Source organism: Barbatula barbatula (assembly GCF_947034865.1).
Source record: "Barbatula barbatula genome assembly, chromosome: 17".
Classification (NCBI taxonomy): domain Eukaryota; kingdom Metazoa; phylum Chordata; class Actinopteri; order Cypriniformes; family Nemacheilidae; genus Barbatula; species Barbatula barbatula.
In genome coordinates this window covers 9378287-9403748 of record NC_136780.1, presented here as the reverse complement: position 1 = coordinate 9403748, position 25462 = coordinate 9378287, and the positions used below count along the sequence as shown (strand labels likewise).

The window sequence follows — 25462 nt, the reverse complement described above, 5'->3', positions numbered from 1 at the left end:
CTCACATGTTCTTAGAGACAAATGGACAAGAAAAGACACAAAAGCAGCATAATTCTTGATTAATCACTTGGCAAACATGAGAACTGGGATTTGGGGATTTACGTTGACATTTAGCCAAAACTTATCTTGCAGCTTGACCCAAGAGGTGACCGATGTCTGTCTGATGTCTGAAGTATGATAGAATACTGCAGCTGCTATACCAAATTCTCCAATCTGATCCTCGTAAAAAGATGTCAGCTCTTCTGACACACGTCTGTTATATGTTTTGCACAGGCCAACAACTTGCACATTTCATCAGATTACACTCTCACTGAACCTTCCACAACAACAGGTGTCATCGCTCAGAATGCATCTAACAATTTTTTATTCCATTGTTTTGAGGTTGGAAGCAAGCATGACAGTTTTGGAAACCTTCATCTAAAACAGCAGCAGAGTAATTATTTAATTGTCAAAAGAGTTACTTTCTAAACTACACTTTCTAAACGAGTGATCTAGAATTTGACCCATTGCAGTGGAGACCACACCACACATGGTCCTGTTTTGGATTTAAGAACAAAGATCAACATCCTTATGTTTTCCTGTCTCATTTTATGTTGTCCAGTCTCATTATTTTTCCTATATCAACACTTTGTTTCTGATTTGTGTCAGTGTGTAATTTTCGAAATATTATAATATTCTTCAGGCAGCATATTTCTGCACATAGTTGGCTTTGTAATCATTGGGCTCGGGACACAGCAGGCTGTTACCCCATCTAATAGTTTCTGCAGCAGCCAGCAGGTCTTTGGTAACCTGCTAGATTTTCCCACCCACACAGACAATGCAGCTGTGCAGAAGGACCCGTGAACACCCCAGAGACCCGCTCTAAATCACTTCACAGGGAGCCCTGACTGTGTTCCAGGACTTTATTCTCACATGCACTTTCACAGAACTTTTCATAAGGGAACACAGAGCCTGTTGTGTAAGAAGATAGGTTTAACTGCACCATCAGCCCAGCCCAGTGGTTATGTTCTAGTGATTCACCTGGAGGTAATACTAAGCAATTTAGCTAAATGAGTAAAGCATAATATACAGACTGAGAAATCCAAAAAGGATGCGAAAATTAAATTACAAGCTGTTTAGGATGACTTCCATGGTTTAGAAGTCCATGAAAGCAAATTGAACCCCCCCCTTAAAGGAAAGTGTACATTAACTGAAACAGAAAACAGTATGAATACAGTTCTACGGAATTTTAAAGCCCCTTTACAGTGAATGAGCCTAAGTATTTTAATTCACATGTGCCAATGGATTTAGTAAACGATATGACATCCTAAACATATTGGACCTTCTTGATTCCTTATTTCTATGTTTCGGCTCTAAAAATGAGTATCTGATAAAAAGTCTATATGTGATCAACTGTGGCAACAAAGCCAAAATTCCTCTCACTGAGACGGTGGGAAGTAAAGGATGTCATTAATCATAATCTAAGCCAGTAATGTGCTCCATAGTTTTATGTTCAGATGTGTTATCAGTCAGAACCGAGTGTTCAACACTTACGTTGAAGGCAGCCTGCTTCTCCGTTCAACTGAGACCATCCAGGACAGCATTTGTATGTTGTCTTGAAGTTATGTTTGAAGACTTGTCTTTAACCTATGTAGTAGGCAGTCCTGCAAAAAGATGTGATTACTGTGAAACAAGAAAATTCAAGCAAACAACAAGGAAACTCTGTTTTTCATTGTATAAGAGCTTAATCTAATCTGAGGGCATTTTGTAAAAAAACTGATTACCCAAAACCCCAATTAGTTCAGCATTTGTTCGGTGCAATGGCAACATTTGGCATGTTCAGTGCAGGTTTCATGAGGGCTATTCAACAATCTTCCAGAATTCCAGAGGGGTTGGATGGCTTTGGGAGCCGTGAGCTTCCTTTTGAATCCTGAAGCATCGGAGACCCTTAATAACCATCGTCTCTCAGCAATAGGATCAGTTTCCAACTGCTGTCTTTCTCTGCCCTCTGCCCATTCTCAAAAGAGGATAGAAGTTGGCCAGGTCTGAAAGGTGTGCCATTGAGAAATGGCTGTTTGGGTAAATAGGCTATTGATAGTGTCTCTCACTATCTGTCCCGGGACAGAGAAAACTCTGTTTTGTAAAGCTACAGCAAATCTGGGGTAGACTTAAAAAAAGGCTAAAATGTTGGTATAAAAACACCTTAATTGTGAATGAAGAATGCGTCATTTCTCATCAAATACACACTTTATAAATTGCACAGAGCATAATATAAGGCTATAGTTGTTTTATGATATGATGCAAAATAAAGATCCAAATATCCAAAGATGCACTGGTTCTTTAAAATGTCATTTTATCACTTTTATCAAATGAACACTTACCTCCTCTCATAATGCATACGCAATGCCTGATCTGTGCAGCTTTGCCTTCACACCTTTACCATAAGTGTGAAAGCTTTCAAACAAGGCTGTTTCTCAGCTGTGATCACAAACATTTAACCTTAAGGACAATGACAAAATAATGGTCTAGGCTCATTTAATGTGAATTCTACATCAGAAATAATAAAAGGAAACATAGGTGTTATGATGAGATACATTCTACGTGTTTAAAATGTATTGAAGCTTAACAAATATTGGTCATCAAAACAATTTGAGTGCTGTTTTACATGATTTTTAGATGTTAAACGTATTAATTCAAATTATGATATCTGAGGGCTATTATTGATTTCCTTATTTATCCACTTATTTCATTACATTGGAATATTGGTAATAGCCTTAGTTTTTTTCTACTAAAAAATCTATTTCTCTTGGTAGGCTACTTACATGAAAGGGTGCAGAGCCTGACGACACACGTGCAAGTGCGAATGTTCAGTCTATTTCATTGACTATAAAAAATTGATGAGTAGGATCGTGTGTCTGATGAAGTTCTGCTGAATGCTTATGCAAACTGATCGCATTTATAGTAGCAGAGCAGGGGTGGTGGGCAGCATATACCTTTGAAATCGTTTGAAAGATTTAAGTAATGAATAATGTGCAAATAATAAATGTACATGAAAGTTGTGCAATCCACCCTGTTCAAATATTTAATTAAATTATTTTATCTTACTTTTTGGTTCATTGACACTACATTGCAAACGTAGCCTACTTATTGTAAACAAACATGTTATGCAGAATAAAAAGAAAACTAGAGTTGAATCAATTGCTTTGTAAATTATTTTATACAAACAAATGAACAAACACATGTATACTTAAAAAATACTAAGAAACCCAAATGCACCTGCCCAAAAGTGAACTTAACGCTGTAAACATTGAAGGGATTTTTGTAGCAATTTGCTGCCATCTAGCGGCATTAACTGTACATTAGGAGCACTGAACTGTAAACTAACTGTAAATTATAAACGCACTGACATTTTCAATAAGGAAAAATATTTTAAACCTCAATATATAAACGTTGATCGCCGAAGCGAATGATATCCTAAACAAGACGCGCAAGAGAACAATTAAAACAGGTGAACGTTTAAACTGTCTAGGTAACGCACGCGAGTGCCTGATAATAAATGTTGGAGAAGACGCTCATGCCATCTAAAATATATAATAACGATAACCTTTAAAATATAGATTTTTATACTGAAATAAAACATCATATACGATGCAAATAACACATATACATTGTCTGCTTGTTTTAACATTTAGCTGTTCGGGTCCTTTGCCGCGCGGCATTGTGGGAACTATTCCTTTGCAGCAATGGCTTGGCTTGCAGTCAGATTAGCAATATCTGTGTCTTTATTATTTACTGCGTCTGCGGTATTTGAAGATCAAGTTGGAAAGTTTGATTGGTATGTAAACGGACTTTACACCAATGTGTTGTATGTACATTTAGTGTCGTGTGTGAGTGACTTCTGCGACCGTTAATGTACCCGGCACTCCATTCTGACTAGTGTCAGCTACCTTATACCAGGCTGATGTTCTTATTGCTAGTCATTAGAGGATCGTAGGTCATTAAACACTGCGTTTTCTTTCAGGAGGCAACAGTTTATTGGCAAAGTGCGTTTTGCCTTGTTCGATACTCATTCCCAAGCGTCCAAAAAACTCTTGGTGGCAACTGACAAGAACGTGTTTGCTTCCCTCAATTCTAGGACAGGCGACCTGTGTAAGTGTTCACGCTCCTCCGTCTTTTCAGCCTCGCAGAAGATGATTGCATTGATGCATTTTAGTTTATTCCTCTGATGTCCTTTTAATGTTGCAATAAAACAGAATTACATTTTATTTGACATAATTGGACATTTTTGGTTTTTTAACTATGTGTCTACAATATGTAAATGAATTATTACAATATGGTATGAATGACACATTTGCGTGGTCCTTACATAGCTGACATTATCTTATCCTATTGCTAGAAAAATTTAGGAGTAATATTTTGATCCCCTTAGACTGCAATGATAACAACTTCTGTTATTATATATGGGTATTTAATAATAATACCTGCTTTTGCAGTCTGGCGTCATGTGGATAACACTGGACCAGACGGTCACGTAGATTCACTTCTTATGTATGGACAAGGTAGGTATGCGCTATAAAGTGTGTATTTGTTGAGAAAGGCATTAGGCATTCTTTTATTTTCACCTCCCCATTTGCACTTGTCGTCTCTTAGATGCTGTTGTAGTTGTTGGGAACGGGCGTCTGCTTCGCTCCTGGGAGACTACAGTTGGTGGCTTGAAGTGGGAGACGGTGCTAGATACTGGAAGGTAATATCTATATCTGTTCATATTTAATTGTGTTAAAATATTAGCTAAAAAAAAATAGCTAAACTAATTTTTGTAATTTCAATGGTTAGATAATGCTGTTGGTTTTATTGTTTAAACACAGCTTTCAGGCTTCTGCCTTGGTTGGAGTTCACGACCTTGTCAAGTATGTTGCTGTGCTTAAAAAAACAGCAATCTCTCTTCATGACCTCTCCAGCGGTGGCCAGATATGGGTGGAAAACCTGCCTGATAGGTGAAAAGATCTTTACATTTAGCATAGCAACATTTTCTTTCGTAGATTATTACTAGGAATGGTCAGTATGACAAAAAATACTCCTATACCTTATGCTACAATAAATATAAAACTTTTTTTCTTTTTATCCTATAGTGACACTGTTCAGTATCAAACAATTTATTCTGGAGGCAATGGAGTGGTGTTTGTATTGGGACTTGTCCCAAACTCTCATATTGTTATTGTTGAATACAACATTGAAGACGGGGAAATCATGGATAAGGTATTGCTTACTGTATGCAATAAACATTCATATAGTAAAACACAAATATTTTTCCTTATTGTGTAATTTCAGCAGTCATACAAAATTCAATGTGATGAGAGATTATGGTCTGTCGTCAGATTATGTGTAAATCTTTTCACGTTACATATTTGTCACTCAGAAATTAATTCAAGCTGCATGGATGTCAAGCCTTGAGAGCAGTTGCACAGTTATCAGCTCAGGGATCCTCTTGTGTGTGGATCAGATCACACAGTCTCTGTATACACTACCACTGCAGTCTGTGGAGCAGAAGGAAATGAAACAGATCCACCTTCAGGTGCATGTCACTGTATTTATCAACAACATACATTGGTTCTTAATTTTTCTGTATTGATCTGTAAACTCTTATTTTTCAAAGACTCTGGATTTGGAGGTGGCTTCAGGATTTCAGCCGGTTCTGACATCGACTCAGCCGAACCCCGCTCAGACTCCTCTCGCTGAATTTTTCCTGCAGCTCAGTCCAGACCATCACATCCTGCTGCAGCTTGAAGACGGCCTCATCACCCTGCTCAGAGACTTCAATCTAGTAAGAGCTAATACAACACACAGAATGTACTAAAATGGATGTGGTTGGAAATCACGAACCGTTTTTAAGGGTTTTGTTGTGATGACTCAAGAAATGGCAATTTTTTTTAACATTCTCAATTTTACTTATAAATTCACAATGTTAGCAGGACAAAAAAAGTGAATTGTTAAAAAAGTTATTTAGCCAAAATTGTCTTATAAATGACTTAATTTCGTGCCATCCCAGATGTATTTCTTTAAATGAAAACAACTTGAATAACTTTGTTTTACTTAAAACAAATGAAAAGCCAACTATTTTGTGTTTAGGGGCTGTGTCCACCTAGGCGCTTTTGCTTGGCTGAAAACGCCCTTTGCAGGCAGAGTGTTCTGTCCCAAGTTGAGTTCTTTTCAACTCTGGGCGCCCGGTCTAACGCCGGTACTGAGCATGGGGAAAACGCTGAGCGCCGGCACTAGCCACAGAAAAAAGCGCCAGCTGCGTTTCCTTTGGAAACAATTGAAAAACAGGCCGTATGCTGGCAGAAACGCCTTGGTGGACACAGCCCTTTCCTTGTGTTCGGCTAAAAAATAAAGGGAGATCTTTCTTTTTTGGCTGAAATGTTGCTTTAAGAAAATGTTTTATAGTTATTAGAATTCATCTTTAAAACTGAGTATTTATCTCATTTTTATTTCAGTCAAATCTGGTTGCTTTTGCCACAACTGGGGAGAAGACGGTTGCTGCAGTGATGTCACCGAAGAATGAAACTGTGAGTCAGCGTTCAAAACTTAACACTGAAATGTTTCTCTTACAGTTCTTCAACCTTAAACTGGTGATTGTTTTTGCTCAAGGCCTGCAGTATCAACCTGTTCAGCGCTGACACAGGCAGGAGACATCTAGACACCACCATCATCTACCACTTGGACCCTAATGGAGGAAAGCCAGACAAAGTAAACACAAATTCCAAAATGTGAGATTTTTCCATCAATATTGCTGTTAATTGGTGTTAATTGACTTGTATGTTCTGCAGTTATACGTCCATGCTTTTCTGAAGAAAGATGACTCCGTGGGCTACAGAGTTATGGTGCAGACTGAAGATCACACGCTTACGTTTTTGCAGCAACCTGGTATGGACGGTACTTTACATTGTTACTTAGCACTAAGGAGATGGTAAACTAATATTCTGTAACATTTTGTTGTCCCACTGAAGGGAGGGTAGTCTGGATGAGAGAGGAGGCCCTGGCTGATGTGGTCACCATGGAGATGGTTGATCTGCCACTCACTGGAACACAGGCTGAGCTGGAGGGAGAGTTTGGAAAGAAAGCTGGTAAAGTTAAAGCATAAACTGGAATCAGAATACAACACATCCTTTTTTCTTTGTTGCACTCTTGTTTATTGTCTTATTATTTCAGCCTGTCAATATGGAGCAAACATAGATCACAAACATTGTTTAATATTTACAAGCAGGTTTTACTTGAAGTTTTTTTGCTTCTCTCAGTGTTTGTTATGTGGCTGTTGTGTTGTTGGATAAATTGCTTCTTGCAATGTTGAAACGACTTCCTCACAAAGCTGTCCTGTTGTTGAAGCTTTTCTGCACTTTCTGTCTGTATTTATTTCCTTATTTCTCCTTTTGCCTTTTTTGCTGCATTTGGATCCAGCCATACAAGGTAACGTTTTTAGCTTCTTTATTTTGCTTTGGTTCTTTATAACATTCTTAATAGTTTAGTCTTTTGACTTTCAAACTATGCATTTGCTCAAAACTAACTAATTTAATGTTACTGGGCAATCTTATATATTTTGGTGTTTGCTTGCTTTGCTATGTTTACTAATTTCTGTTTACTAATTATTTTATTTACAGACGGGCTGTTACCCATGGTCCTTAAGCGCCTGTCCTCCCAGTTCATCCTACTACAGGCCTGGTTGGCCCATCTCTGGAAACTCTTCTACGATGCCCGTAAACCGCGCAGCAGTGTGAAAAATGACGAGATCACCATAGAGAATCTGTCTCGGGATGAGTTCAACCTGCAAAAGATGATGGTGATGGTCACTGCCTCTGGCAAGGTATGTTAAGAAAAGACAGCTGATCTTTTGTATTTTCCGTTGTTGTTGTGGTCCGATAACACATTACTTTTGTTTTTGACACATAGCTTTTTGGCATCGACAGTAAATCGGGAACTATTTTGTGGCGGCACTATTTGGAAAACATCCAGCCAAACTCAGGTTTCAAATTAATGGTACAGAGGACGACTGCTCACTTTCCTCACCCTCCACAGTGCACACTTCTTATCAAAGATAAGGTGAGGTTGTAAAATCCACGCTGTTTCATTAATTCCCAGTGATTTTTTTATGACATTGCTTATTAAACAACCCTCTGATTTAATTTGGAACATACTTTTGCTAAATAACTGAAAAGCATCAATCAATTTATAGGACACAAGTCTCGCAAGCCTCCATGTCTTTAACCCGATTTTTGGAAAGAAGAGTCACAGCAGTGTTCCAGCTCTACCCAGACCAATCCTTCAGACTCTGCTGCTGCCTATCATAGACCAGGACTATGCTAAAGTTCTACTTCTTATTGATGATCATTATAAGGTAGGTCTCTGTTCTTCTGACAGGTGATCAGTAAATCTTTGAGAATGTGATCTGTACCTTCTCTTGTACTTTACAGGTCACTGCATTTCCATCAACTAAAAACATCCTCCAGCAGCTTCAGGACACTGCATCCTCACTTTTCTTCTATCTAGTGGACTCCAGTCAGGGCAAGCTGTCGGGTTTCCGCCTGCGCAAGGTTACCAGCCATTTACACCACCTCGCAAACACATAAGCATTATTGATGGTGCTTTTTTCATGAGTTCAAATGTCCAATTTTCATGGAAATAATACAAATATGGTCACTCTTGTAACAATTGTTTTGGGATTTTTTTCCTTCAGGATTTGTCTACAGAGTTGATCTGGGAGGTGGTCATCCCCACTGAGGTGCAGAAGATTGTGGCTGTTAAAGGAAAGCGTGCGAATGAGCATGTTCATTCCCAGGGCAGAGTGATGGGTGATCGAAGTGTGCTCTACAAGGTACTGTTTTTTCCCATTGTTCTTATAGGCCTAGCGCGAACAAGTCGTTTTATTAATCTAATTTTGTTTGTCGGCAGTACTTGAACCCTAATCTCCTGGCTGTGGTGACGGAGAGCACAGACACCCATCAGGAGCGTAGCTTTGTTGGAATATTTCTGATTGACGGTGTGACCGGTCGTATTGTGCATGAGGCGGTGCAGAGGAAAGCAAGAGGACCTGTTCACTTTGTGCACTCAGAAAACTGGGTGGTGGTTAGTATACAAGTTAATCCATCTGGTTTAAAAATACTCTTACAGCGTCATTATGGATATAGAAAATAATTTTGGCCAGTTCAGAATGCAACTGTGTTTTTTTTGGTACTCTTCTCTTAAGTATGTGTACTGGAACTCCAAGTATCGGAGGAATGAGTTTTCTGTATTGGAGCTCTTTGAGGGAGCCGAGCTGTATAACAGCACAGTGTTTAGCTCGCTGGACAGACCACGTCCACCTCAGGTGTTACAGCAGTCGTACATCTTTCCTGCAGCTATAAGCACCTTTGAGGCCACACTTACAGAGAAAGGCATCACCAGCCGCCATCTTCTGGGTTAGTAACGTGCATAAGAAATGTATATTATAAATCTGTGTTGTGGATATGAGATATGATGAAATCTTCTTGGATTTTTATAGTGGGGTTGCCATCAGGCAGCATTTTATCCTTACCAAAGCTGTTCCTGGACCCCAGAAGACCAGAGGTGGTCTCGGAACAGAGTCGGTAAGTTTTTAACTAATAATTACTATCTTGTGATTAATCTTGATTGATATAATTGACATAATTGATCTTGAACAATATCTTGCAATTTAGGGAGGAAAATCTCATACCATATGCTCCAGAAATGCCCATTCGTACAGAATGGTTTATAAACTACAACCAAACCGTATCACGATTGAGAGGTATTCACACTGCCCCCTCTGGCTTGGAGTCTACTTGTTTGGTAAGATTTTTTGAATATACATATTATATCATGATGTTATTTTTAAATGAAATGTGCCATTTAGTGTGGCTCAAAAATTACTTTTTCTTCTACCCTGTAGGTGGTTGCATATGGTCTTGACATCTACCAGACCAGAGTGTTTCCCTCCAAGCAGTTTGATGTCCTTAAGGATGATTATGACTATGTACTGATCAGCAGTGTACTCTTTGGTCTCTTCTTTGCTACCATGATTAGCAAACGTCTAGCAGAAGTGAAACTGCTCAACAGGGCGTGGCGATAAGACGCATCATAATGGCCTATTGACTTCGCTCTCGTCCTCACTGCAATGTGGTTGACACATTGATGGCAGGAGACAAGCTGGTGACCATGTCAAGACTACAAGATCATTTGATAAGTTCGGTGTATTTTTTGCAACCAGCTGTCTTGGAGATCTTGTGGTTATTTGAGTGTAAGTGCATAGAAGGCCATGATAGTTTTTCCCTATTCAGAGAGACGTAACGATGTAGGTCATCCCCCCCCCCTCAACAGTTCACTGTCTGATTTGTTTATTTATTGTGCCTTTACGAGGTAACATGATTTAAGTAGACTTATAAGAAATAACATAATTAGAAACAAAACATCTCGGATGCCCTCTGTATCCCTATTTTATTTTTCATGGTGCGATGAGTCTGCTTTTTGGGAGGCTTAATGGGTGGATTAGGTGGATTTTCAGAATTAATATTGATAAGATCATTGCAAAGGGACGCCATCCAGTGAAGTGATTGGATTTTGAATAGATATGAATAATTAAATTATTAAACTCTTAGGAAATGTATTGACTAATGTGGAGGGTTGTGTGGCAAGGGTTTTTATGGGCAAACAAGTTCACATAAGAACTGAAATTTCAGAAGATGCTTGGATTGTTTTCTCTTGTACATTAATGAAGGTTCTTAACCATTTGGAAAGTCGTTCCTGGTTATTTTGTGGTATGTCACATGCACTGGATGGTTTGAAGCAGATTTTCTTACTTGATCCTAATATGCCATATCATAATTTTCGTCTTGTTCTTGTTACAGATCGTTTATGAATTACTAATGTCAAGTGTTTCCTCTCCTTTTGTTTGATTTTTGTAAATGACATGCCTGTTTATATGCTTTAACAATTAAGTAAGAACCCCCTCTGCTGGAAATTAAATGATGTCAGAAGAATCGTTTAATAATATTAGTTACGCCAGGACGGACAATTGAATTGGTGTCAAATCTGCTGTTTCTGCATTAATTTATTTGTTTTGTCCCTTTAACCAATAATAAAGATGGCCCATTCTTAATTGTTGACCCTTGGATTTTATTGAAAATGTAAAAACTCCTGATTCAAAATATAAGTGAAAATGTATTTTGGTTGCTTATATTTTGTATTGTTTCCCTTTATGATACTATACGAATTGTAAATTGATTACAACGTCAAATTTATCTGAAAACGTTGAATTGTATTTCATGACCACAACTGTGTGTTTCAATATAACCACATGTCATTTATTAACGTTACACAAGACTTTTCATGTTCGTTTCTGAATTCTGACTGCACTTCCTGTTATTTGGTGGCTGACGATTAACCTCATTTCCGCTACTAGCTTCTAATACAGAAGCTCAAGATGGCGTCGAGTGGAGGAGATGGAGAACCCGAGTGGACCGCTGCCGTACGGCCACTTTTATCAGCGTCCTACACGGCTTTCGAAACGAAAGAGCTACCTCAGCTTATAGGATCCATCATAAACAGGTCAGGCGAGGACTTGTTTGTTGACTTGAGCCACGCAGAAGAGCGATATAGTGTTGAGTGACTCCGCATTAGCTGGAATGCTATGGTTGCTCTGAGGTTGTGTTATAAAACATAGCTAGCTGCCTAACGTTAGCTTGACAGCGTTGCAAAGGATGGGTGTTTTCGTGATGCCGAAAATGTTGTCTTTTAATGCTTTCGGTAGCCAAAAAGGTGCTTTTGAATGTGCCAAACGAGCATTCGCTGCCCAAAAATGCTTTATACGTAGGCAGCGCGCAAGGTTTTGAGACACGGACGTAAACGTCAGTGTTACTGTGCATTTACAGTAGCAGATACATCAGATTCTGCTTCATCATCAGGCCAGAGATCCACTTTGCATGCATATTAACCCAGAACCATCTAGTTTACATTTAAGGGAATGGAACCGAAATAGGTGGCCTGGCAGCACCCACCTCTCAATAAAACGATTTTGTATTTGTGTTGTGAATAAATTGACATTCAATAAGCTGGTTCCCTCGATTATCCTACACCACAGCTAGTTAGCCTGCTAACAACTATCAGCTCTGGGCAAGATAAGCGCACAGCGCCCCTTTAAACGATCATGCATATAAATCGTCCGTTATACGTCAGTACTAACCACATTAGCAAAATATTCATTGAAGTTTTAATGACAGCAGTTTTATTGAAAGCAGAAAGGGAGGTGTGGCCTCTAGCTAGCAAGCTATGGCACAGCAGCTGGTGCTAGTGTTGCTGTTGGCTTGTTGTTTATGAGTTTTGTTATATACACATCAGCATCCTTTGTTATGGTCAGTCGCATTTCGATATCACGTGTTTGTCTTACAAGAAATGCGCACCGCCATCAATTTCGTTTTTGCCGGAAAATGTTTACACTTCACAGTCACTTGACTGTCCAGCTACGAATTTCTCACTACAGGAACTGTTATAACTGAACGGAAAATAAACGTTGTGATTCATACAACCATTTTGAATAGTGGTCTTTATTTAACCAGCAACTTGAAAATGAAAGTATCACGACTGATTATGAGATGAACTGGGTTAAACCTGCCATGGTTTTAGTTTCATCTGAGGTTAATTGTTATTCATATGAATTCGATTTTTGGATCTGTTTATGTTGTGTATTTCGCACAATGTTTATTGTCATCTAACATGGAACTTTATGACTACACACTTGTGTGTTTATCCTCTTTAGAATACAGTTTAGTGGGGGTGATACTGCGCTACACACTTTGATATTCAACATGATTTAAAATGAGATTTGAATGCTTATGTTATGCATTTGTATTTCATTGTTGCTTCACATAAACTTAGCACTTCTTGACATGCGTTGAACTAAGCAAGGGAAAGTTTACGCACTAATGAAAATTCTGTCATCATTTACTCACCCTCTTGCCATTTAAATCTGTATGAGTTTATTTTGCCAAACACAAAAGAAGATGTTTTGAAGAAAGTTGGTATGAATCACCCCTTCACTTCTGTAGAATGGACACAAAACCAATGCAAGTGAATGGGTGCCGGTTAACAACAACATTCTTCAAACTATCTTTTGTATCATGCATACGAATTAAAGTAATACAGGTTTGAAATGAAAAGAGGGTGAGTGAATGATGACAGAATTCTCATTTTTGGTTGAACCATCACTTTTAGCTGTCAGATCATAGATTTCTGTTCTGTGAGTTTTTCATATCAAGAAACTCTTGTTTTAACTTTCGATAGGAATTTGTTTTCAGCTTTTGTTGTTGATCATCTGTAACATGATCACCACAGGACAGTTTTATATGTGTGTATCAGTAAATCATGGAGGTCGCAATGAAGCAACTAGGTGCCATTGCACCTGGGAAATGCTTAATTCTTCTTTTTCACCTATTTATAGTGAATCTGAGATTCTACACCATGACAAACAGTATGAGCCATTCTACTCCTCTTTTGTGGCACTATCTGCACATTACATCACCACAGTTTGTGGACAAAGTAGGAACAATTTTCAAGCTCACCATTTTTAATAACTTTAACTATTTCAGTATCAGGTTATTTAAAAAGAACCGTTTATTTAAACTGACATTTTTCTTACCCATTTCAGTCCCCAGAAATCAGTTGCTGTCTGTTGCTGCAGCCTGTAAAATATTGATTGAATTCTCATTGCTACGTCTGGAGAACCCCGATGAAGCATGTGCAGTCTCACAGGTCAGACATGCTTTTTTCAAGACACATGCTGTCATGTATATTGTATATCTGTTTTAAACTGTTTTACTGTAGGCTAATGTTTGTTTCCCGTCCTCTCCACAGAAGCACCTGATCCTATTAATAAAAGGCCTTTGTACCGGCTGCAGTCGATTGGATCGGACAGAGATCATCACCTTTACTGCGATGATGAAGTCTGCCAAACTTCCCCAAACTGTCAAGACACTTTCAGATGGTGAGAGCCGGTCTTATCCTAAAGATTTAAATGATTAACTCGTGTTCATTGATCTCTATTGAGTTTTCTTGCGCAAATGCCTTAAATCCTGCTTGGTGTTTTGATGAGATGTTTTGGGTGCAGTGATGTCTGTGATTTCACAAAGCATGTGCCTGGTGTTACAGGATAGGGATGAGGTGTACTAAAGTTTTGCCACGTCTTCATTATGCAGACCTTGCTTGTCATGTCCACACAGCTGTTTGGAAGTAAACAGCTTGAGTCGAGGTGTCACTTCATTTGTAGGCTTTTCATGTTTGCCTTTCTGTTGCCTTGTATTTAAAGATACATAGTCCATTGTAAATCAGTGCAGCAGTAGATGGCCTTAAAGCATTCTTGTTTGTCATTTTTTTAAGCTTTACTTGAAATTGTGACCCTTGTGTTATTTAAAGGGATGCTGTCATTCATTTTCAGTACTTATTTGATAGCACTCTCATAGAATGCTGATGCAGCACAAGCTTGACACAGACTGTAACTATATATATGCCCTTTACCGCTACATCTGCTGCACTTGAATTAATGAAGCATCACGCTGCAGTGTCACTTTATTGCTGCTCATTTGGTTACAAACTGTTTGGACTCTTTAAAATAAAGCATATGCAGCATGCATGTCAAGCAAATAATTGTACTCTCAGGTCTTTAATGTTGTTTACTTGAATAACCCACTACCCTAGCTTCAAATGTATTAATGATGACATTAAGATAAAAAAAATATTATATAGTGTTGGATTCAGTAACACGTTTTTTTTTGTTTTGATAACTAAATTAGTATATTTATGATGTTACTGGCACTTATAACTGAGATGCTGGTGTTATGATGACCCAGTTTCTACAATTCAATATCGGAAGTTAGTCGTGACATCTACTTACATCCCTTACAGCTCAGTCTGTAAATTCTAAGTGGCACACTTCAGTCCAGGCAATGAATGTGTATTACCCTTTTTATGTAAATGTCAGCCTGATCAAAATGAAGCTTTGTTCTCTTTTTGCTGAGACTTAAGATCTTTATTTATTGATGTTTATGAAGAAAATATTCTTTAGTTGATATTCTACTACGTGTGCTTCTGTTTTCCAGTGGAGGACCAGAAGGAGCTTCCCTCCCCTCTTAACCCTGAACTCCGACACAAAGAAGTCCAAATGAACTTTTTCAATCAGCTGACTTCAGTTTTTAACCCTGACATCAGCGTGCTGGCCTTGCCCACTGCTCATATGCAGGTCAGTAAATATAATGACATCAAGATCACATAGAGTAAATAAATGATATGTGCAAACAAGAAAACACCATGTCATGCGTTTCACAGGGTGAAAATGAGTGTGATGAACAGACAACGACAGATCAGGCAATGCAAGCCAAAATGAAGAATGCATTCATCTCTCAAAATGTGTCAAGTTTACAGGAATTAGGTAATTCACCTTACGACATGATTGTACAATAAGGATGATTGTTGAGTCAATTGACAGAATTGTGCCAGGATTCTGTATTTCTTTATAATTTATTCTGTTCTGTCATCTCACATCATTACAGGGGGCTCAGAGAAGTTGCTGCGTGTGTGCCTCAACCTTCCCTACTTCTTGCGGTATATCAACCGCTTCCAGGACGCAGTCTCAGCCAACTCTTTCTTCATAATGCCGGCCACCGTGGCAGATGCCACGGCTGTCCGGAATGGGTAATGAATCTGCAGAGCTTGTTTTTTCATATTCATCATGCAAACTCTGTGGGAATGACTCTGCTGACCTTGCCTCCTCCAAACAGTTTTCACTCCCTGGTGATTGATGTGACCATGGCCTTGGACACACTGTCCTTGCCTGTACTAGAGCCTTTGACTCCAGGGAGACTACTAGATGTGACTGTGTTAGCACTGAGTTGCCTCTATGCAGGTACTATCTCTGATAAAATAAAAGCTGCGGAGTGCAGATGTATGCAGGTATCTTCAGATATGTGTTTTTTATTTAGGTGTGAGCGTGGCAACTTGTATGGCAATACTGCAGGTGGGTAGTGGCTTGCAGCTTCGCACAGCCTCCACTGGCTCCAAGGAGGAAGACTATGAAAACGATGCTGCTACCATCGTGCAGAAATGCGTTAGTGGAATATTTTCAGATCTGCTAGTTTAGTGTCTGGAATTGCAGTTGCCAAAACTTTGTGCTTTGGTCTTTTCAACAGCTGGAAATCTATGACATGATTGGACAAGCCATCAGTACCTCCCGTAGAGCTGGAGGAGAGGTAGGTGAAATTCTGACTTGGTCATAGAGCCCCTGGATTTAGCAAGAATAATTTGACATCTTACTCTGTTTCGACAGCATTATCAGAACTTTCAGCTTTTGGGCGCCTGGTGCCTATTAAACAGCCTGTATCTGATACTTAATCTGAGCCCCACCGCCTTAGCCGATAAGGGAAAGGAGAAAGATCCCCTGGCAGCGCTGAGGGTCCGAGACATCGCCAGCCGAACCAAAGATGGAGCAGGATCTCCTAAACTTGGCCCAGGGAAAGGGTAAAAGGCCTTTTATCATTGATTGTTTTGAGCAAATGTTCAAAAGCTAAAGTTGAGCTAAATATCCCATTGTTCCTCCCACATTTAAACATATTACATCATCAGTGGTTATGCTGTTTAGAACCCATTGCAACTCATTTTATTTCCCACCAGGCACCAAGGTTTTGGGGTTCTGTCAGTCATCCTAGCAAATCACTCTATCAAGCTGCTTACATCACTGTTCCAGGACTTGCAAGTAGAGGCTTTACACAGAGTAAGATTAAACACAACTTGCTTATGTTGTTTTGAACTACCCATATTTACAGTGCAAATATAAACTGACCATTTTCTCTCCCCTGCAGGGCTGGGCCAGCGACGGACCTCCCGCTGAGCTGAACATCATGGCGCAAAGCACCTCCATCCAGAGAGTCCAGAGACTCATCGACTCTGTCCCTCTCACCAACCTGCTCTTCACACTGCTCTCCACCTCATATAAGAAGGTATTTGAACTCACGGTTTGGTCATGGTTGCTATGAGGAAGTGGCCTGGTGTGGTTGATGAATGTGGTGCCTCTGGTTCTGCTGGATTCAGGCGTGCGTGCTCCAGAGACAGAGGAAGGGTTCGGTTAGCAGCGACGCCAGCGCCTCCACAGACTCCAACACTTATTATGAAGATGATTTCAGCAGCACAGAGGAAGACAGCAGCCAGGGTAACTAATGCTTCACATCTATTACTGTTTACCCCTGTTAATAAAAGCCACAGTGACAAATGAAATGCCCCTGAAATATGAAATGCTTGTTATAGAGAAGAGAAGGAAGAAAGACATGGAAAGTGTCCAAGCTTTAGATAGATGTTTAGCTGGGTGAATCTCAGGAAGATATGTCCAGGTTTTAAGGCTGCAATCTGAATTTTTTGCTTCTCTATTGTCATATGTGTTGTGTTATAGGAGACTGTTTTGAACACAATTAACTCCATTTGGATTTTGACGTAACCAAAAAATGACAGATTGCAGCTTTAACGATCTTTTGTTTTTTTATATGCAGTATAAACAATTTCTTTTGTAAAATGGGGGAGATGTATGACACCAGACTACAAAAGTAAAAATGTCAGTAGGGGAATATTACAATTGTCAGTACCTGACACCAAATCAAATCCTTACGAAAACATACCAGTCTTAATAGAATCATTAGCATCTTCTTGTCATTTTATGTTTTGCCACTTTATCTGAGAGATCCACCAGCCATCTAAATTTAATATCACATTAGCATGAGTTATTTTCCACGCAGCTGAGTCTAGGGTTTGCTTATGGTTTACTGAGCTAGTGTCAGGGTTGGGAAGATTCAGGCACTTTCTCAGACAGTTCCTGAGCACGGCACACAGCAGTGGAAGGTCAACAGTCAGAAAAAAAAAACATAGATCAGAGACAGGTCAGTTAACCTCCTGCTTCTGAGCACTGTGGCACGCAAAGCATGTTCTGCTTACTGCGCCGACCCGGCAGCTTTCACAGCTAGTGACAGTGTTCGTTATTTCAGCAGAGAGAAGACAGGAGAAGACAAAAGCAGCTTGTTTCTCAGGTCAGCAGCTCTCTGTCTTAGGTCAGAATTGTAGTGACTTGCATCTGTTTATTGTTCTATAAATAGTAACAAGATCTTAAGTAGATAAATCCATGAATAATGGAAACGGCAGCTCTGTTTACATACAGTACAGTACATCAAATGTGGCGCTGAATTTGGTTCTCAACTTGTCTTTTAGATGACGACAGCGAGCCCATCCTGGGACTGTGGTTTGAGGAGACCATTTCTCCCAGTAAGGAGAAGGTGGCACCCCCACCACCACCTCCTCTGCCACCTCTGGAAACATCACCGAGACTCAAGAGCCCCAACAAGCTTAACACAGCAGAGAACGGAAACATCCTGGCTAGTCGCAAGGATCCGGAGTTGGTGAGGCCTAATACTATTTGTTATGGTTGATTTTATGTAAACACATGACATTCAAGGGACAGTTCACCCACAACGAAAAATTGTGTCACCATTTACTCACCCTTGAGTTGTTATAAATATCTTTGTTCTGACAAACAAATAGAAAGCTGTTTGGAAGAATGCTTGTAACCAAACACTTCTTGGCCACCATTGACTACAATAGTGGGAAAAGTTTTCTTTCATCCATTTATCAGAACAAAGAAATGTATACAGATTTGGAACAACTTAAGTGTTAGACAGTGTTAAATTCTTAAGTGTTAAAATCTTTGGGTAAATTGCTCATAAAGCTCCTCAAAGATAATGTGAAATATTTTTTTCCCCCAGTTCTTGAGTTTGGCCTCCAGCATTCTCAACTTTATCACCACCTCCATGCTGAAGTCAAGGAATAACTTTATTCGCAACTACCTGAGCGTGTCACTCACAGAGCAGCACATGGCCACCCTCGCCAGCATCATCAAAGACATTGACAAAGATGTCAAAGGTTAGAAAAAAACATGACCAGCACACTATTACATTCCTATTAATTAATTCCACTAGATTTACAATTATTCATTTGGGAGACGCTTCTATCCAAAGCTACTTACAAGTGGTAGAGCATATAACATTTTGTCAACACGCTAAACAGTACTGTCAGTTTACAAAGCTGTGTCACTAGGAGGATTAAAGCTGGAGTAAGCAAAGAAGAGCATGAACACACTTTTTTTATTGTTTGTCAAATAAATGCGGAACAGGTATGTTTTGATTTGTTTTTTTTAAAGTTGTGAAGGATGCTAAAAACCATTACATAGGAATGTAACAGGCTTTTCACACTGCGCTGAACCCCCGGTTACCTTCATTCTAAACCTTGCTTTTAACCCCGGGTAAATTTACATTTCACACTTGTAATTTTGAATTGGGATTATCCCCGCATTTTACCCGGGGTTATGAAACCCTGCTCCGAAGAAGGCTTACCCTGCTTTGAGGTGCCAAGTGTGTGCAGTATGAAACGAAGCGGTTGTAGAATGATACGACCAGACGCTTAGCAGTGGACACCCAATCAAAAACTGAACAGCGATTGCCTCATTTCACAAGCTGAGTTCAGTCACAGAAATGTTAGTTACTAAGTGGAAGACCGGCTGGCAAAGGGAATCGAGAACCACACCCAAATCCCACATCGGACTTCGTAAGCCCTGTGGAGGACACGGGCGATTAGCTCCCTTCAGAAAGGCAACAACTGAGTCAGATCCAACAGAAGAAGTACCAAACTCATATCTATGAGCTGCTAACACAGCCACACGTAGACCTTTAATGTGGATGGTGAACGACCCAGATCCAAAAGGTGTTGCAGAAAATCCAAAAGACAACCCACTGGAAAATGTAATGGGTCAATATTGTTTGTAGAACATCAGTCACAAAACACCTTCCACTTACACGAGTACAATCTTCGATTAGACGCCGCATGGGCATTCAGAACATTGTCACTGGCCCTCTGTGAAGACCCCAAGAGAGGCCCGGTGGACCCAGGGGCCACAACCACAGGTTCAGTCGATCTGGATGCTTCAGTCGCTCTGAGCGCAAGGAAGGGAAAGAAACACCACAGTCCGCTCCAGAACATTTATGTGTGCTGTGCGCATCATCTCAAGTACCGCTCACTCCCCTCTTTGCGCCCCATTCGAGAAGACTGGCATCGGTTCGCACGACCTCCCACCTGGGCGAACTTCAAAAAACTCAGGTGACGAGTTAGTGCTTGAGTAAATAACCCGAAGAACTCTTCAGCAGAAAACTGCACAAACACTCAAAATATCGTCACACTCGAAAAAACAAACCACAGTTGAGAATGAGAAAGAGATGTTACAGGTCATAAATCACGAGGTGACAATTTTGTTATTCTATTCTCTGTCAAGCGTGAGCATGAAGGGTTTTTCACTAGTGCTCACAGAACATAAGGAAATAGAGCTCAAAGGGCTGTGTTTACGATCCTTTTAGTTTTTATAGTAAGTAACATCTAAGGAGGCTTAAAACAGCCAAAAAGGATTTGTGTCCACGAGGTACAAGGTATTCGGTTATTTAAAGTGACCACGCACTATTTTTCTCAGACAGTTTGACACTGAAGTATTTATCTGCATTATCTCTTAACCACTGGTAAATCATAAGCAGTGTAAAGCGTGAAACAGATAACACAGGATTCTGTTTACACGGGGTTTAGAATAACCCAGGGTTAACAATTTGAAGTGTGAAACGGCCTTAATAGGACTATTACATTCCTATAACATTCTACCTATTAATGTGGTCGTCTTAAGATTTTTTTGATGAGATTGTCTTGACATCTTGTGTTGTTTCCAGGTTCCTCTGATGATGAGTTTTCTTCAGCTCTGTATCACTTCAATCATTCATTGGTGACATCAGACCTTCCCTCTCCAGCCCTACAGGTACATTTACATTTATGCATTTGACAGACGCTTTTCTCCAAAGCGACTTGCATTGCATTATACTATACAATTGTTTTCTAAGTGTGTGCAATCCCTGGGAACCCATGACCTTGGTGTTGCTAGCTCCATGCTCTAACCACTGAGCTACAGGAAAGCTGTAGTTTCCAATGAATGTGCTAGAAACATAACAGTTAGCACATATATTTTTCTCAGGTGTGTGATGCTTTTTGTTCTGTCTTAATTGTTTTCAGAACACTCTTCTTCAGCAGTTGGGAGTTGCGCCCTTTTCTGAGGGTCCGTGGCCCATGTATATCCACCCTCAGTCCCTCTCTGTGCTCTCAAGGTTACTGCTGATCTGGCAGCATAAAGCCAGCCAGCAGGGAGAGCCAGATGTTCCCGAATGCATGAAAGTCTGGGAGAGGTAAGACCCTCATCATCGCTGTCTTTTGAATCTGGATGTTTTTTCACCGTACTTTATGGATTCGCTTATGAGAACCTGTAGCTATCAGATATCAGCTTCATCACCCTGAATCGGTTTTTATCAGATTTATAGGCACGCTTAAGCAACACACACTACAAGGAGCGATGCCTGCAGACGAAGACCTCAACGTGGAGCACCTCCAGCTGCTTTTGCTCATCTTCCACAACTTCTCGGAGAAGGGCCGCCACACTGTCCTCACCCTCTGCATGCAATCCATCACTGAGGTCGCAGTTCACGCAGAGTCGCAGCTCCAAGCCGTACCCCTCAATCTGGCTCGCATCTTGCTCGTCTTTGACTACCTGCTGCATCAGTACTCAAAGGCTCCCATGTACTTGTTCGAGCAGGTACGAAGCTAGTATTTCAATATATTTTTATACGGAGATACCTACTGTGACATAACTTGTTGTGATATTGACTACATTTTGTTTGCACACCCAGGTCCAGTATAATCTTCTGACTCCGCTTACATCCGGAGCCAGCTCTGGACAGGAGGGGGGGAAAAGAGGTGCTCTGCCACTTTATTATGGCTTCAAAGAAGTGGAGGATAACTGGGCCAAGCATTGCTCGGCAGGTAGGAGTAAGTCAAACCTCTTTTATTTCCGTTAATTTTGCCTTTGATATCAATAATAAATGTTAACAGCATTTCTAATACAAAGCTAGTGGTGTAATTGGATTTGTCTTTGCTTTCGTTTAGATTCCACAGTGCAGCCAAAATTCTACTGTGTTTTGTCACCTGAAGCATCAGAGGATGACAGGAGTCGACTTGACACTAAGGTAACTTAAGGTCACACATCTGCAAAATATTAAAGCCATCTGAGCTACTGCTCACCTACACGAGAAAAGTTAACATGGGCTTTACTTAATGTTGTTACAGGTCTTCCAAGTGCTGTTCGATGGTCCAGTCAATTATGATGATTTGTACTCAGCTTTGATTTCCCTACTGGCTGCGGGATCACATTTTGACACAGCGAGACGGCAGGAGAACAAACCTGTCACCCCAGTTGTGAGTTTCATTTCGGTATCTACTGCAATAACATTCATACATTTGTCATTTTGAAAGTGGAAAGGATTTGACTGGTTTGCTTAAACGTTAATTCAATGTCTGTTACAGGAAGCATGTTCCTTGCAGTACTACTTCCTGGTCCTGTGGAAGATTCTCGGAGTGCTGCCACCCTCAAAGGCCTTTATTGAGCAGCTTAAGAGCGGCCACAGTGATCCCAGCGAGAGTGACATTTTACACACCCTAAGGTGGTCGTCAAGGTTACGAGTCAGCACTTACGTCAACTGGGTCAAGGTTTGTGATGTTACCGTAACCTTTGTAGTTAGACGAAATGAGAAGTTGCTTTGATTTTAGGCCATTTAAGTTTCAAATCATTTTTGGTAACTTTATCTCTAATCAGGAACATTTAGTGACGCAGGGAATGAAAGCGGATCAAGCCACCTCTCTGATCGAAGTAGCCTCTGCCAAATGTAGTGCAGTGAAATATGATGTGGACCTTGCCGAGGAATACATCGCCAGACAGGTACAGCGTTGCAGTAGCTATAAACAGCTTGATATATATGTGTCTACAGATGCATATGAGATAATAAATGACTTCATCACATTTTGTCCTACATAGATTTCATCGTTTTGCTCTGTGGACCCCAACAGCATCCTACCTCTTCACCAAGTCCCCTCTCTACAAACCATCTACACATTGGATGCTGTGATTTCCAAAGTGCAGGTGTCCTTAGATGAGCATTTCTCAAAAGTAGCTGCCGACACAGACCCACACAAATCCTCTGAGATTACCAAAAACCTTATGCCCGCCACACTGCAGCTCATTGATGTCTACACGGCTTTCACAAGGTTTGTTGCAGATTCCTCAAATAAACATGCTGCCCTTGAGCCTTTTTTGACTGACTGGTCCTGTGTTTGCTCAGGTCATACCTGCTGATGAGTCTACCTGAGGAAGGAGAGAATAAGCCCACTGAAGCTAAACTGCAGGGTTATGCTGCTGTGCTGTCCATTGGATCCACTCGCTGCAAAGCCAACCTGCTCGGTATGTTTTCTGCTTTCTCTGTCCTTGCATTTGAATAGATAGCACGTTGTTGAGTTGATTTTATTACTGTTTTTGTTCATCTTTCAGGTCAGAGTGTGATGCAGAATCTGCCTTTAGTCGTTCAGACACTGTGTGAAAAATGGAACAACATTCAGACCAATGAGTTCCCTAACATCGGCTCATGGGTGAGCATGCTTTTCTGTAGGTCTTGCCTAAATCCACCATCTCAGTACTTTACATAAACACCCATCTATATTTGCACCCTCAGCGGAACGCATTTGCCAACGACACCATCCCTTCAGAAAGCTACATTAGTGCGATCCAGGCAGCCCACCTGGGCACCCTCAGCAACCAAACTTTGCCATTAGCGTCCTCTCTTAAACACATTCTCCTGTCATTGGTGCGCCTTACCGGAGACCTCATTGTGTAAGTCTTGTATGAGACAAATTTAAATGTAGTGAACTGGTGATAAATCCTAATGATGGTGTTTGCCTTTAGCACGGAGGAGCTGAACAGTCCACAGGCGATCCGCACACTTCTACCCCTGCTGCTGGAGAGCAGCACAGAAAGTGTGGCGGAGATCTGCAGCACCTCACTGGAGAGGATCCTGGGTCCTGCCGAATCAGACGCTTTCCTTGCTCTCATCTATGAACGTCTCATCACAGGCTGCTACAACATCATCGCCAACCATTCTGATCCCAACAGGTAAGACCCCTGATGATGATGTATATTCAAGCACCTCCGGTGCGGTTGCTTATATATTTAGGTTTAAACAAACCTGTTTTCAATTGTGTTTGTGCTTTAAAAGAAGCATAAATAACATGATTGTGTTTCTGATTAGTGGTCTGAATGAGTCTATTCTTGAGGAATGCCTGCAGTACCTGGAGAAACAGCTGGAAAGCAGTCAGATCCGGAAAGCTATGGAAGAATTCTTTTCATTCAGGTACATCCGGCAGTTGTAAAAGGTTTCAGTCGAAAATATTTTGCATATTTGCATTCACCTAATACATCCGTATTTATTTAATGTAGTGGAGAACTGGTGCAGATCATGATGGCCACTGCCAACGAAAATCTATCCGCAAAGTTCTGCAACCGGGTTCTGAAATTCTTCACTAAACTGTTTCAGCTCAGTAAGTATCCTTGCATCATTTTGTACAGTCTTTCAAACATGTTTCAGCTTCTCACATGTCCCATCTGTCTTAATACTTCAGCGGAAAAGAGCCCTAATCCAAGCCTACTGTGCTTGTGCGGCTCGCTGGCCCAGCTGGCTTGCGTGGAGCCCACAAGGCTTCAAGCCTGGCTCCGCCGCATGACCGCCTCTCCTCCCAAAGACTCAGACCAGCTGGAAACGGTACAGGAGAACAGGCAGCTCCTGCAACTCCTCACCTCCTACATCGTCCGTGACAACAGCCAGGTTGGCGAGGGTGTCTGCACTGTGCTTCTGAGCACCCTCGTCCCCATGGCAACAGAGATGCTGGCCAGTGGTGACGGAGCGGGCTTCCCAGAGCTCATGGTCATCATGGCCACGTTAGCAAGCGCGGGGCAGGGAGCCGGACATCTCCAACTACACAGAGCTGCTATTGACTGGCTCACAAGATGGCGAGTGAACAACATTTGAGAGATTCATCAGCGTATTGTTTTTTTAATTGTAAACTTACCTTTTTCTTTTTTCTTTCAGTAAAAAATACTTGTATCAGAAGAACGTTGCGGAAAAAGTATCAGCCAATGTTTCCCAAGGCAAGGTTGGTATTGTGTCCTGCAATCCATTCAAATCAAATTTAGAATTTGTGAACTATTGCGCGATGGAACCTTTTTGTTTTCAGCATGCCAGCATGTTGGAGTGCGCCTGCCACATCATTTCCTACCTGGCGGATGTGATGAACGCTTTGCGGCAGAGCAGCGGCCAGGGCTCATCCCAGCTCCTGATGGAGGGAGAGGAGAAGGCAATTGAGGTGGACTCTGATTGGGTGGAGGAGCTGGCTGTAGAGGAAGAAGACTCGCAGGCTGAGGACTCGGTCAGCAGATTCTCTGCTTTTTAGAATTAAATAT

General features: G+C 40.7%; 2 protein-coding genes across 2 annotated transcripts in view; both read left to right on the top strand.

Moving 5' to 3' along the window:
• The first annotated feature begins 3695 nt into the window (after positions 1-3695).
• Positions 3696-11119, top strand: emc1 (ER membrane protein complex subunit 1). Its single transcript, XM_079478421.1, has 22 exons — positions 3696-3814; positions 4001-4128; positions 4473-4538; positions 4630-4723; positions 4845-4973; positions 5109-5235; positions 5396-5551; positions 5633-5800; positions 6471-6542; positions 6625-6723; positions 6804-6900; positions 6984-7100; positions 7632-7834; positions 7921-8070; positions 8204-8365; positions 8442-8561; positions 8705-8842; positions 8920-9093; positions 9215-9425; positions 9509-9593; positions 9684-9813; positions 9914-11119. Exons 1-22 carry the CDS (start codon positions 3723-3725, stop codon positions 10091-10093), a joined length of 2898 nt encoding a protein of 965 aa, XP_079334547.1. The 5' UTR covers positions 3696-3722; the 3' UTR covers positions 10094-11119.
• A 295-nt stretch (positions 11120-11414) lies between these two features.
• ubr4 (ubiquitin protein ligase E3 component n-recognin 4) overlaps positions 11415-25462 on the top strand; it is a 42363-nt gene continuing 28315 nt past the window's right edge. Inside the window, 35 exon segments of the mRNA XM_079478106.1 lie at positions 11415-11568; positions 13457-13554; positions 13664-13767; positions 13870-13999; positions 15111-15210; positions 15212-15254; positions 15337-15439; positions 15561-15702; positions 15789-15913; positions 15990-16114; positions 16197-16256; positions 16334-16524; positions 16678-16777; positions 16866-17003; positions 17095-17212; positions 18256-18443; positions 18807-18963; positions 20805-20890; positions 21142-21311; positions 21436-21715; positions 21810-21948; positions 22066-22145; positions 22246-22374; positions 22483-22665; positions 22772-22894; positions 22991-23220; positions 23295-23413; positions 23501-23598; positions 23682-23839; positions 23912-24118; positions 24255-24356; positions 24443-24543; positions 24625-25012; positions 25092-25155; positions 25237-25428. Of these exon segments, the coding sequence (XP_079334232.1) occupies positions 11444-11568; positions 13457-13554; positions 13664-13767; positions 13870-13999; positions 15111-15210; positions 15212-15254; positions 15337-15439; positions 15561-15702; positions 15789-15913; positions 15990-16114; positions 16197-16256; positions 16334-16524; positions 16678-16777; positions 16866-17003; positions 17095-17212; positions 18256-18443; positions 18807-18963; positions 20805-20890; positions 21142-21311; positions 21436-21715; positions 21810-21948; positions 22066-22145; positions 22246-22374; positions 22483-22665; positions 22772-22894; positions 22991-23220; positions 23295-23413; positions 23501-23598; positions 23682-23839; positions 23912-24118; positions 24255-24356; positions 24443-24543; positions 24625-25012; positions 25092-25155; positions 25237-25428 (4896 nt within the window). The 5' untranslated portion in view covers positions 11415-11443.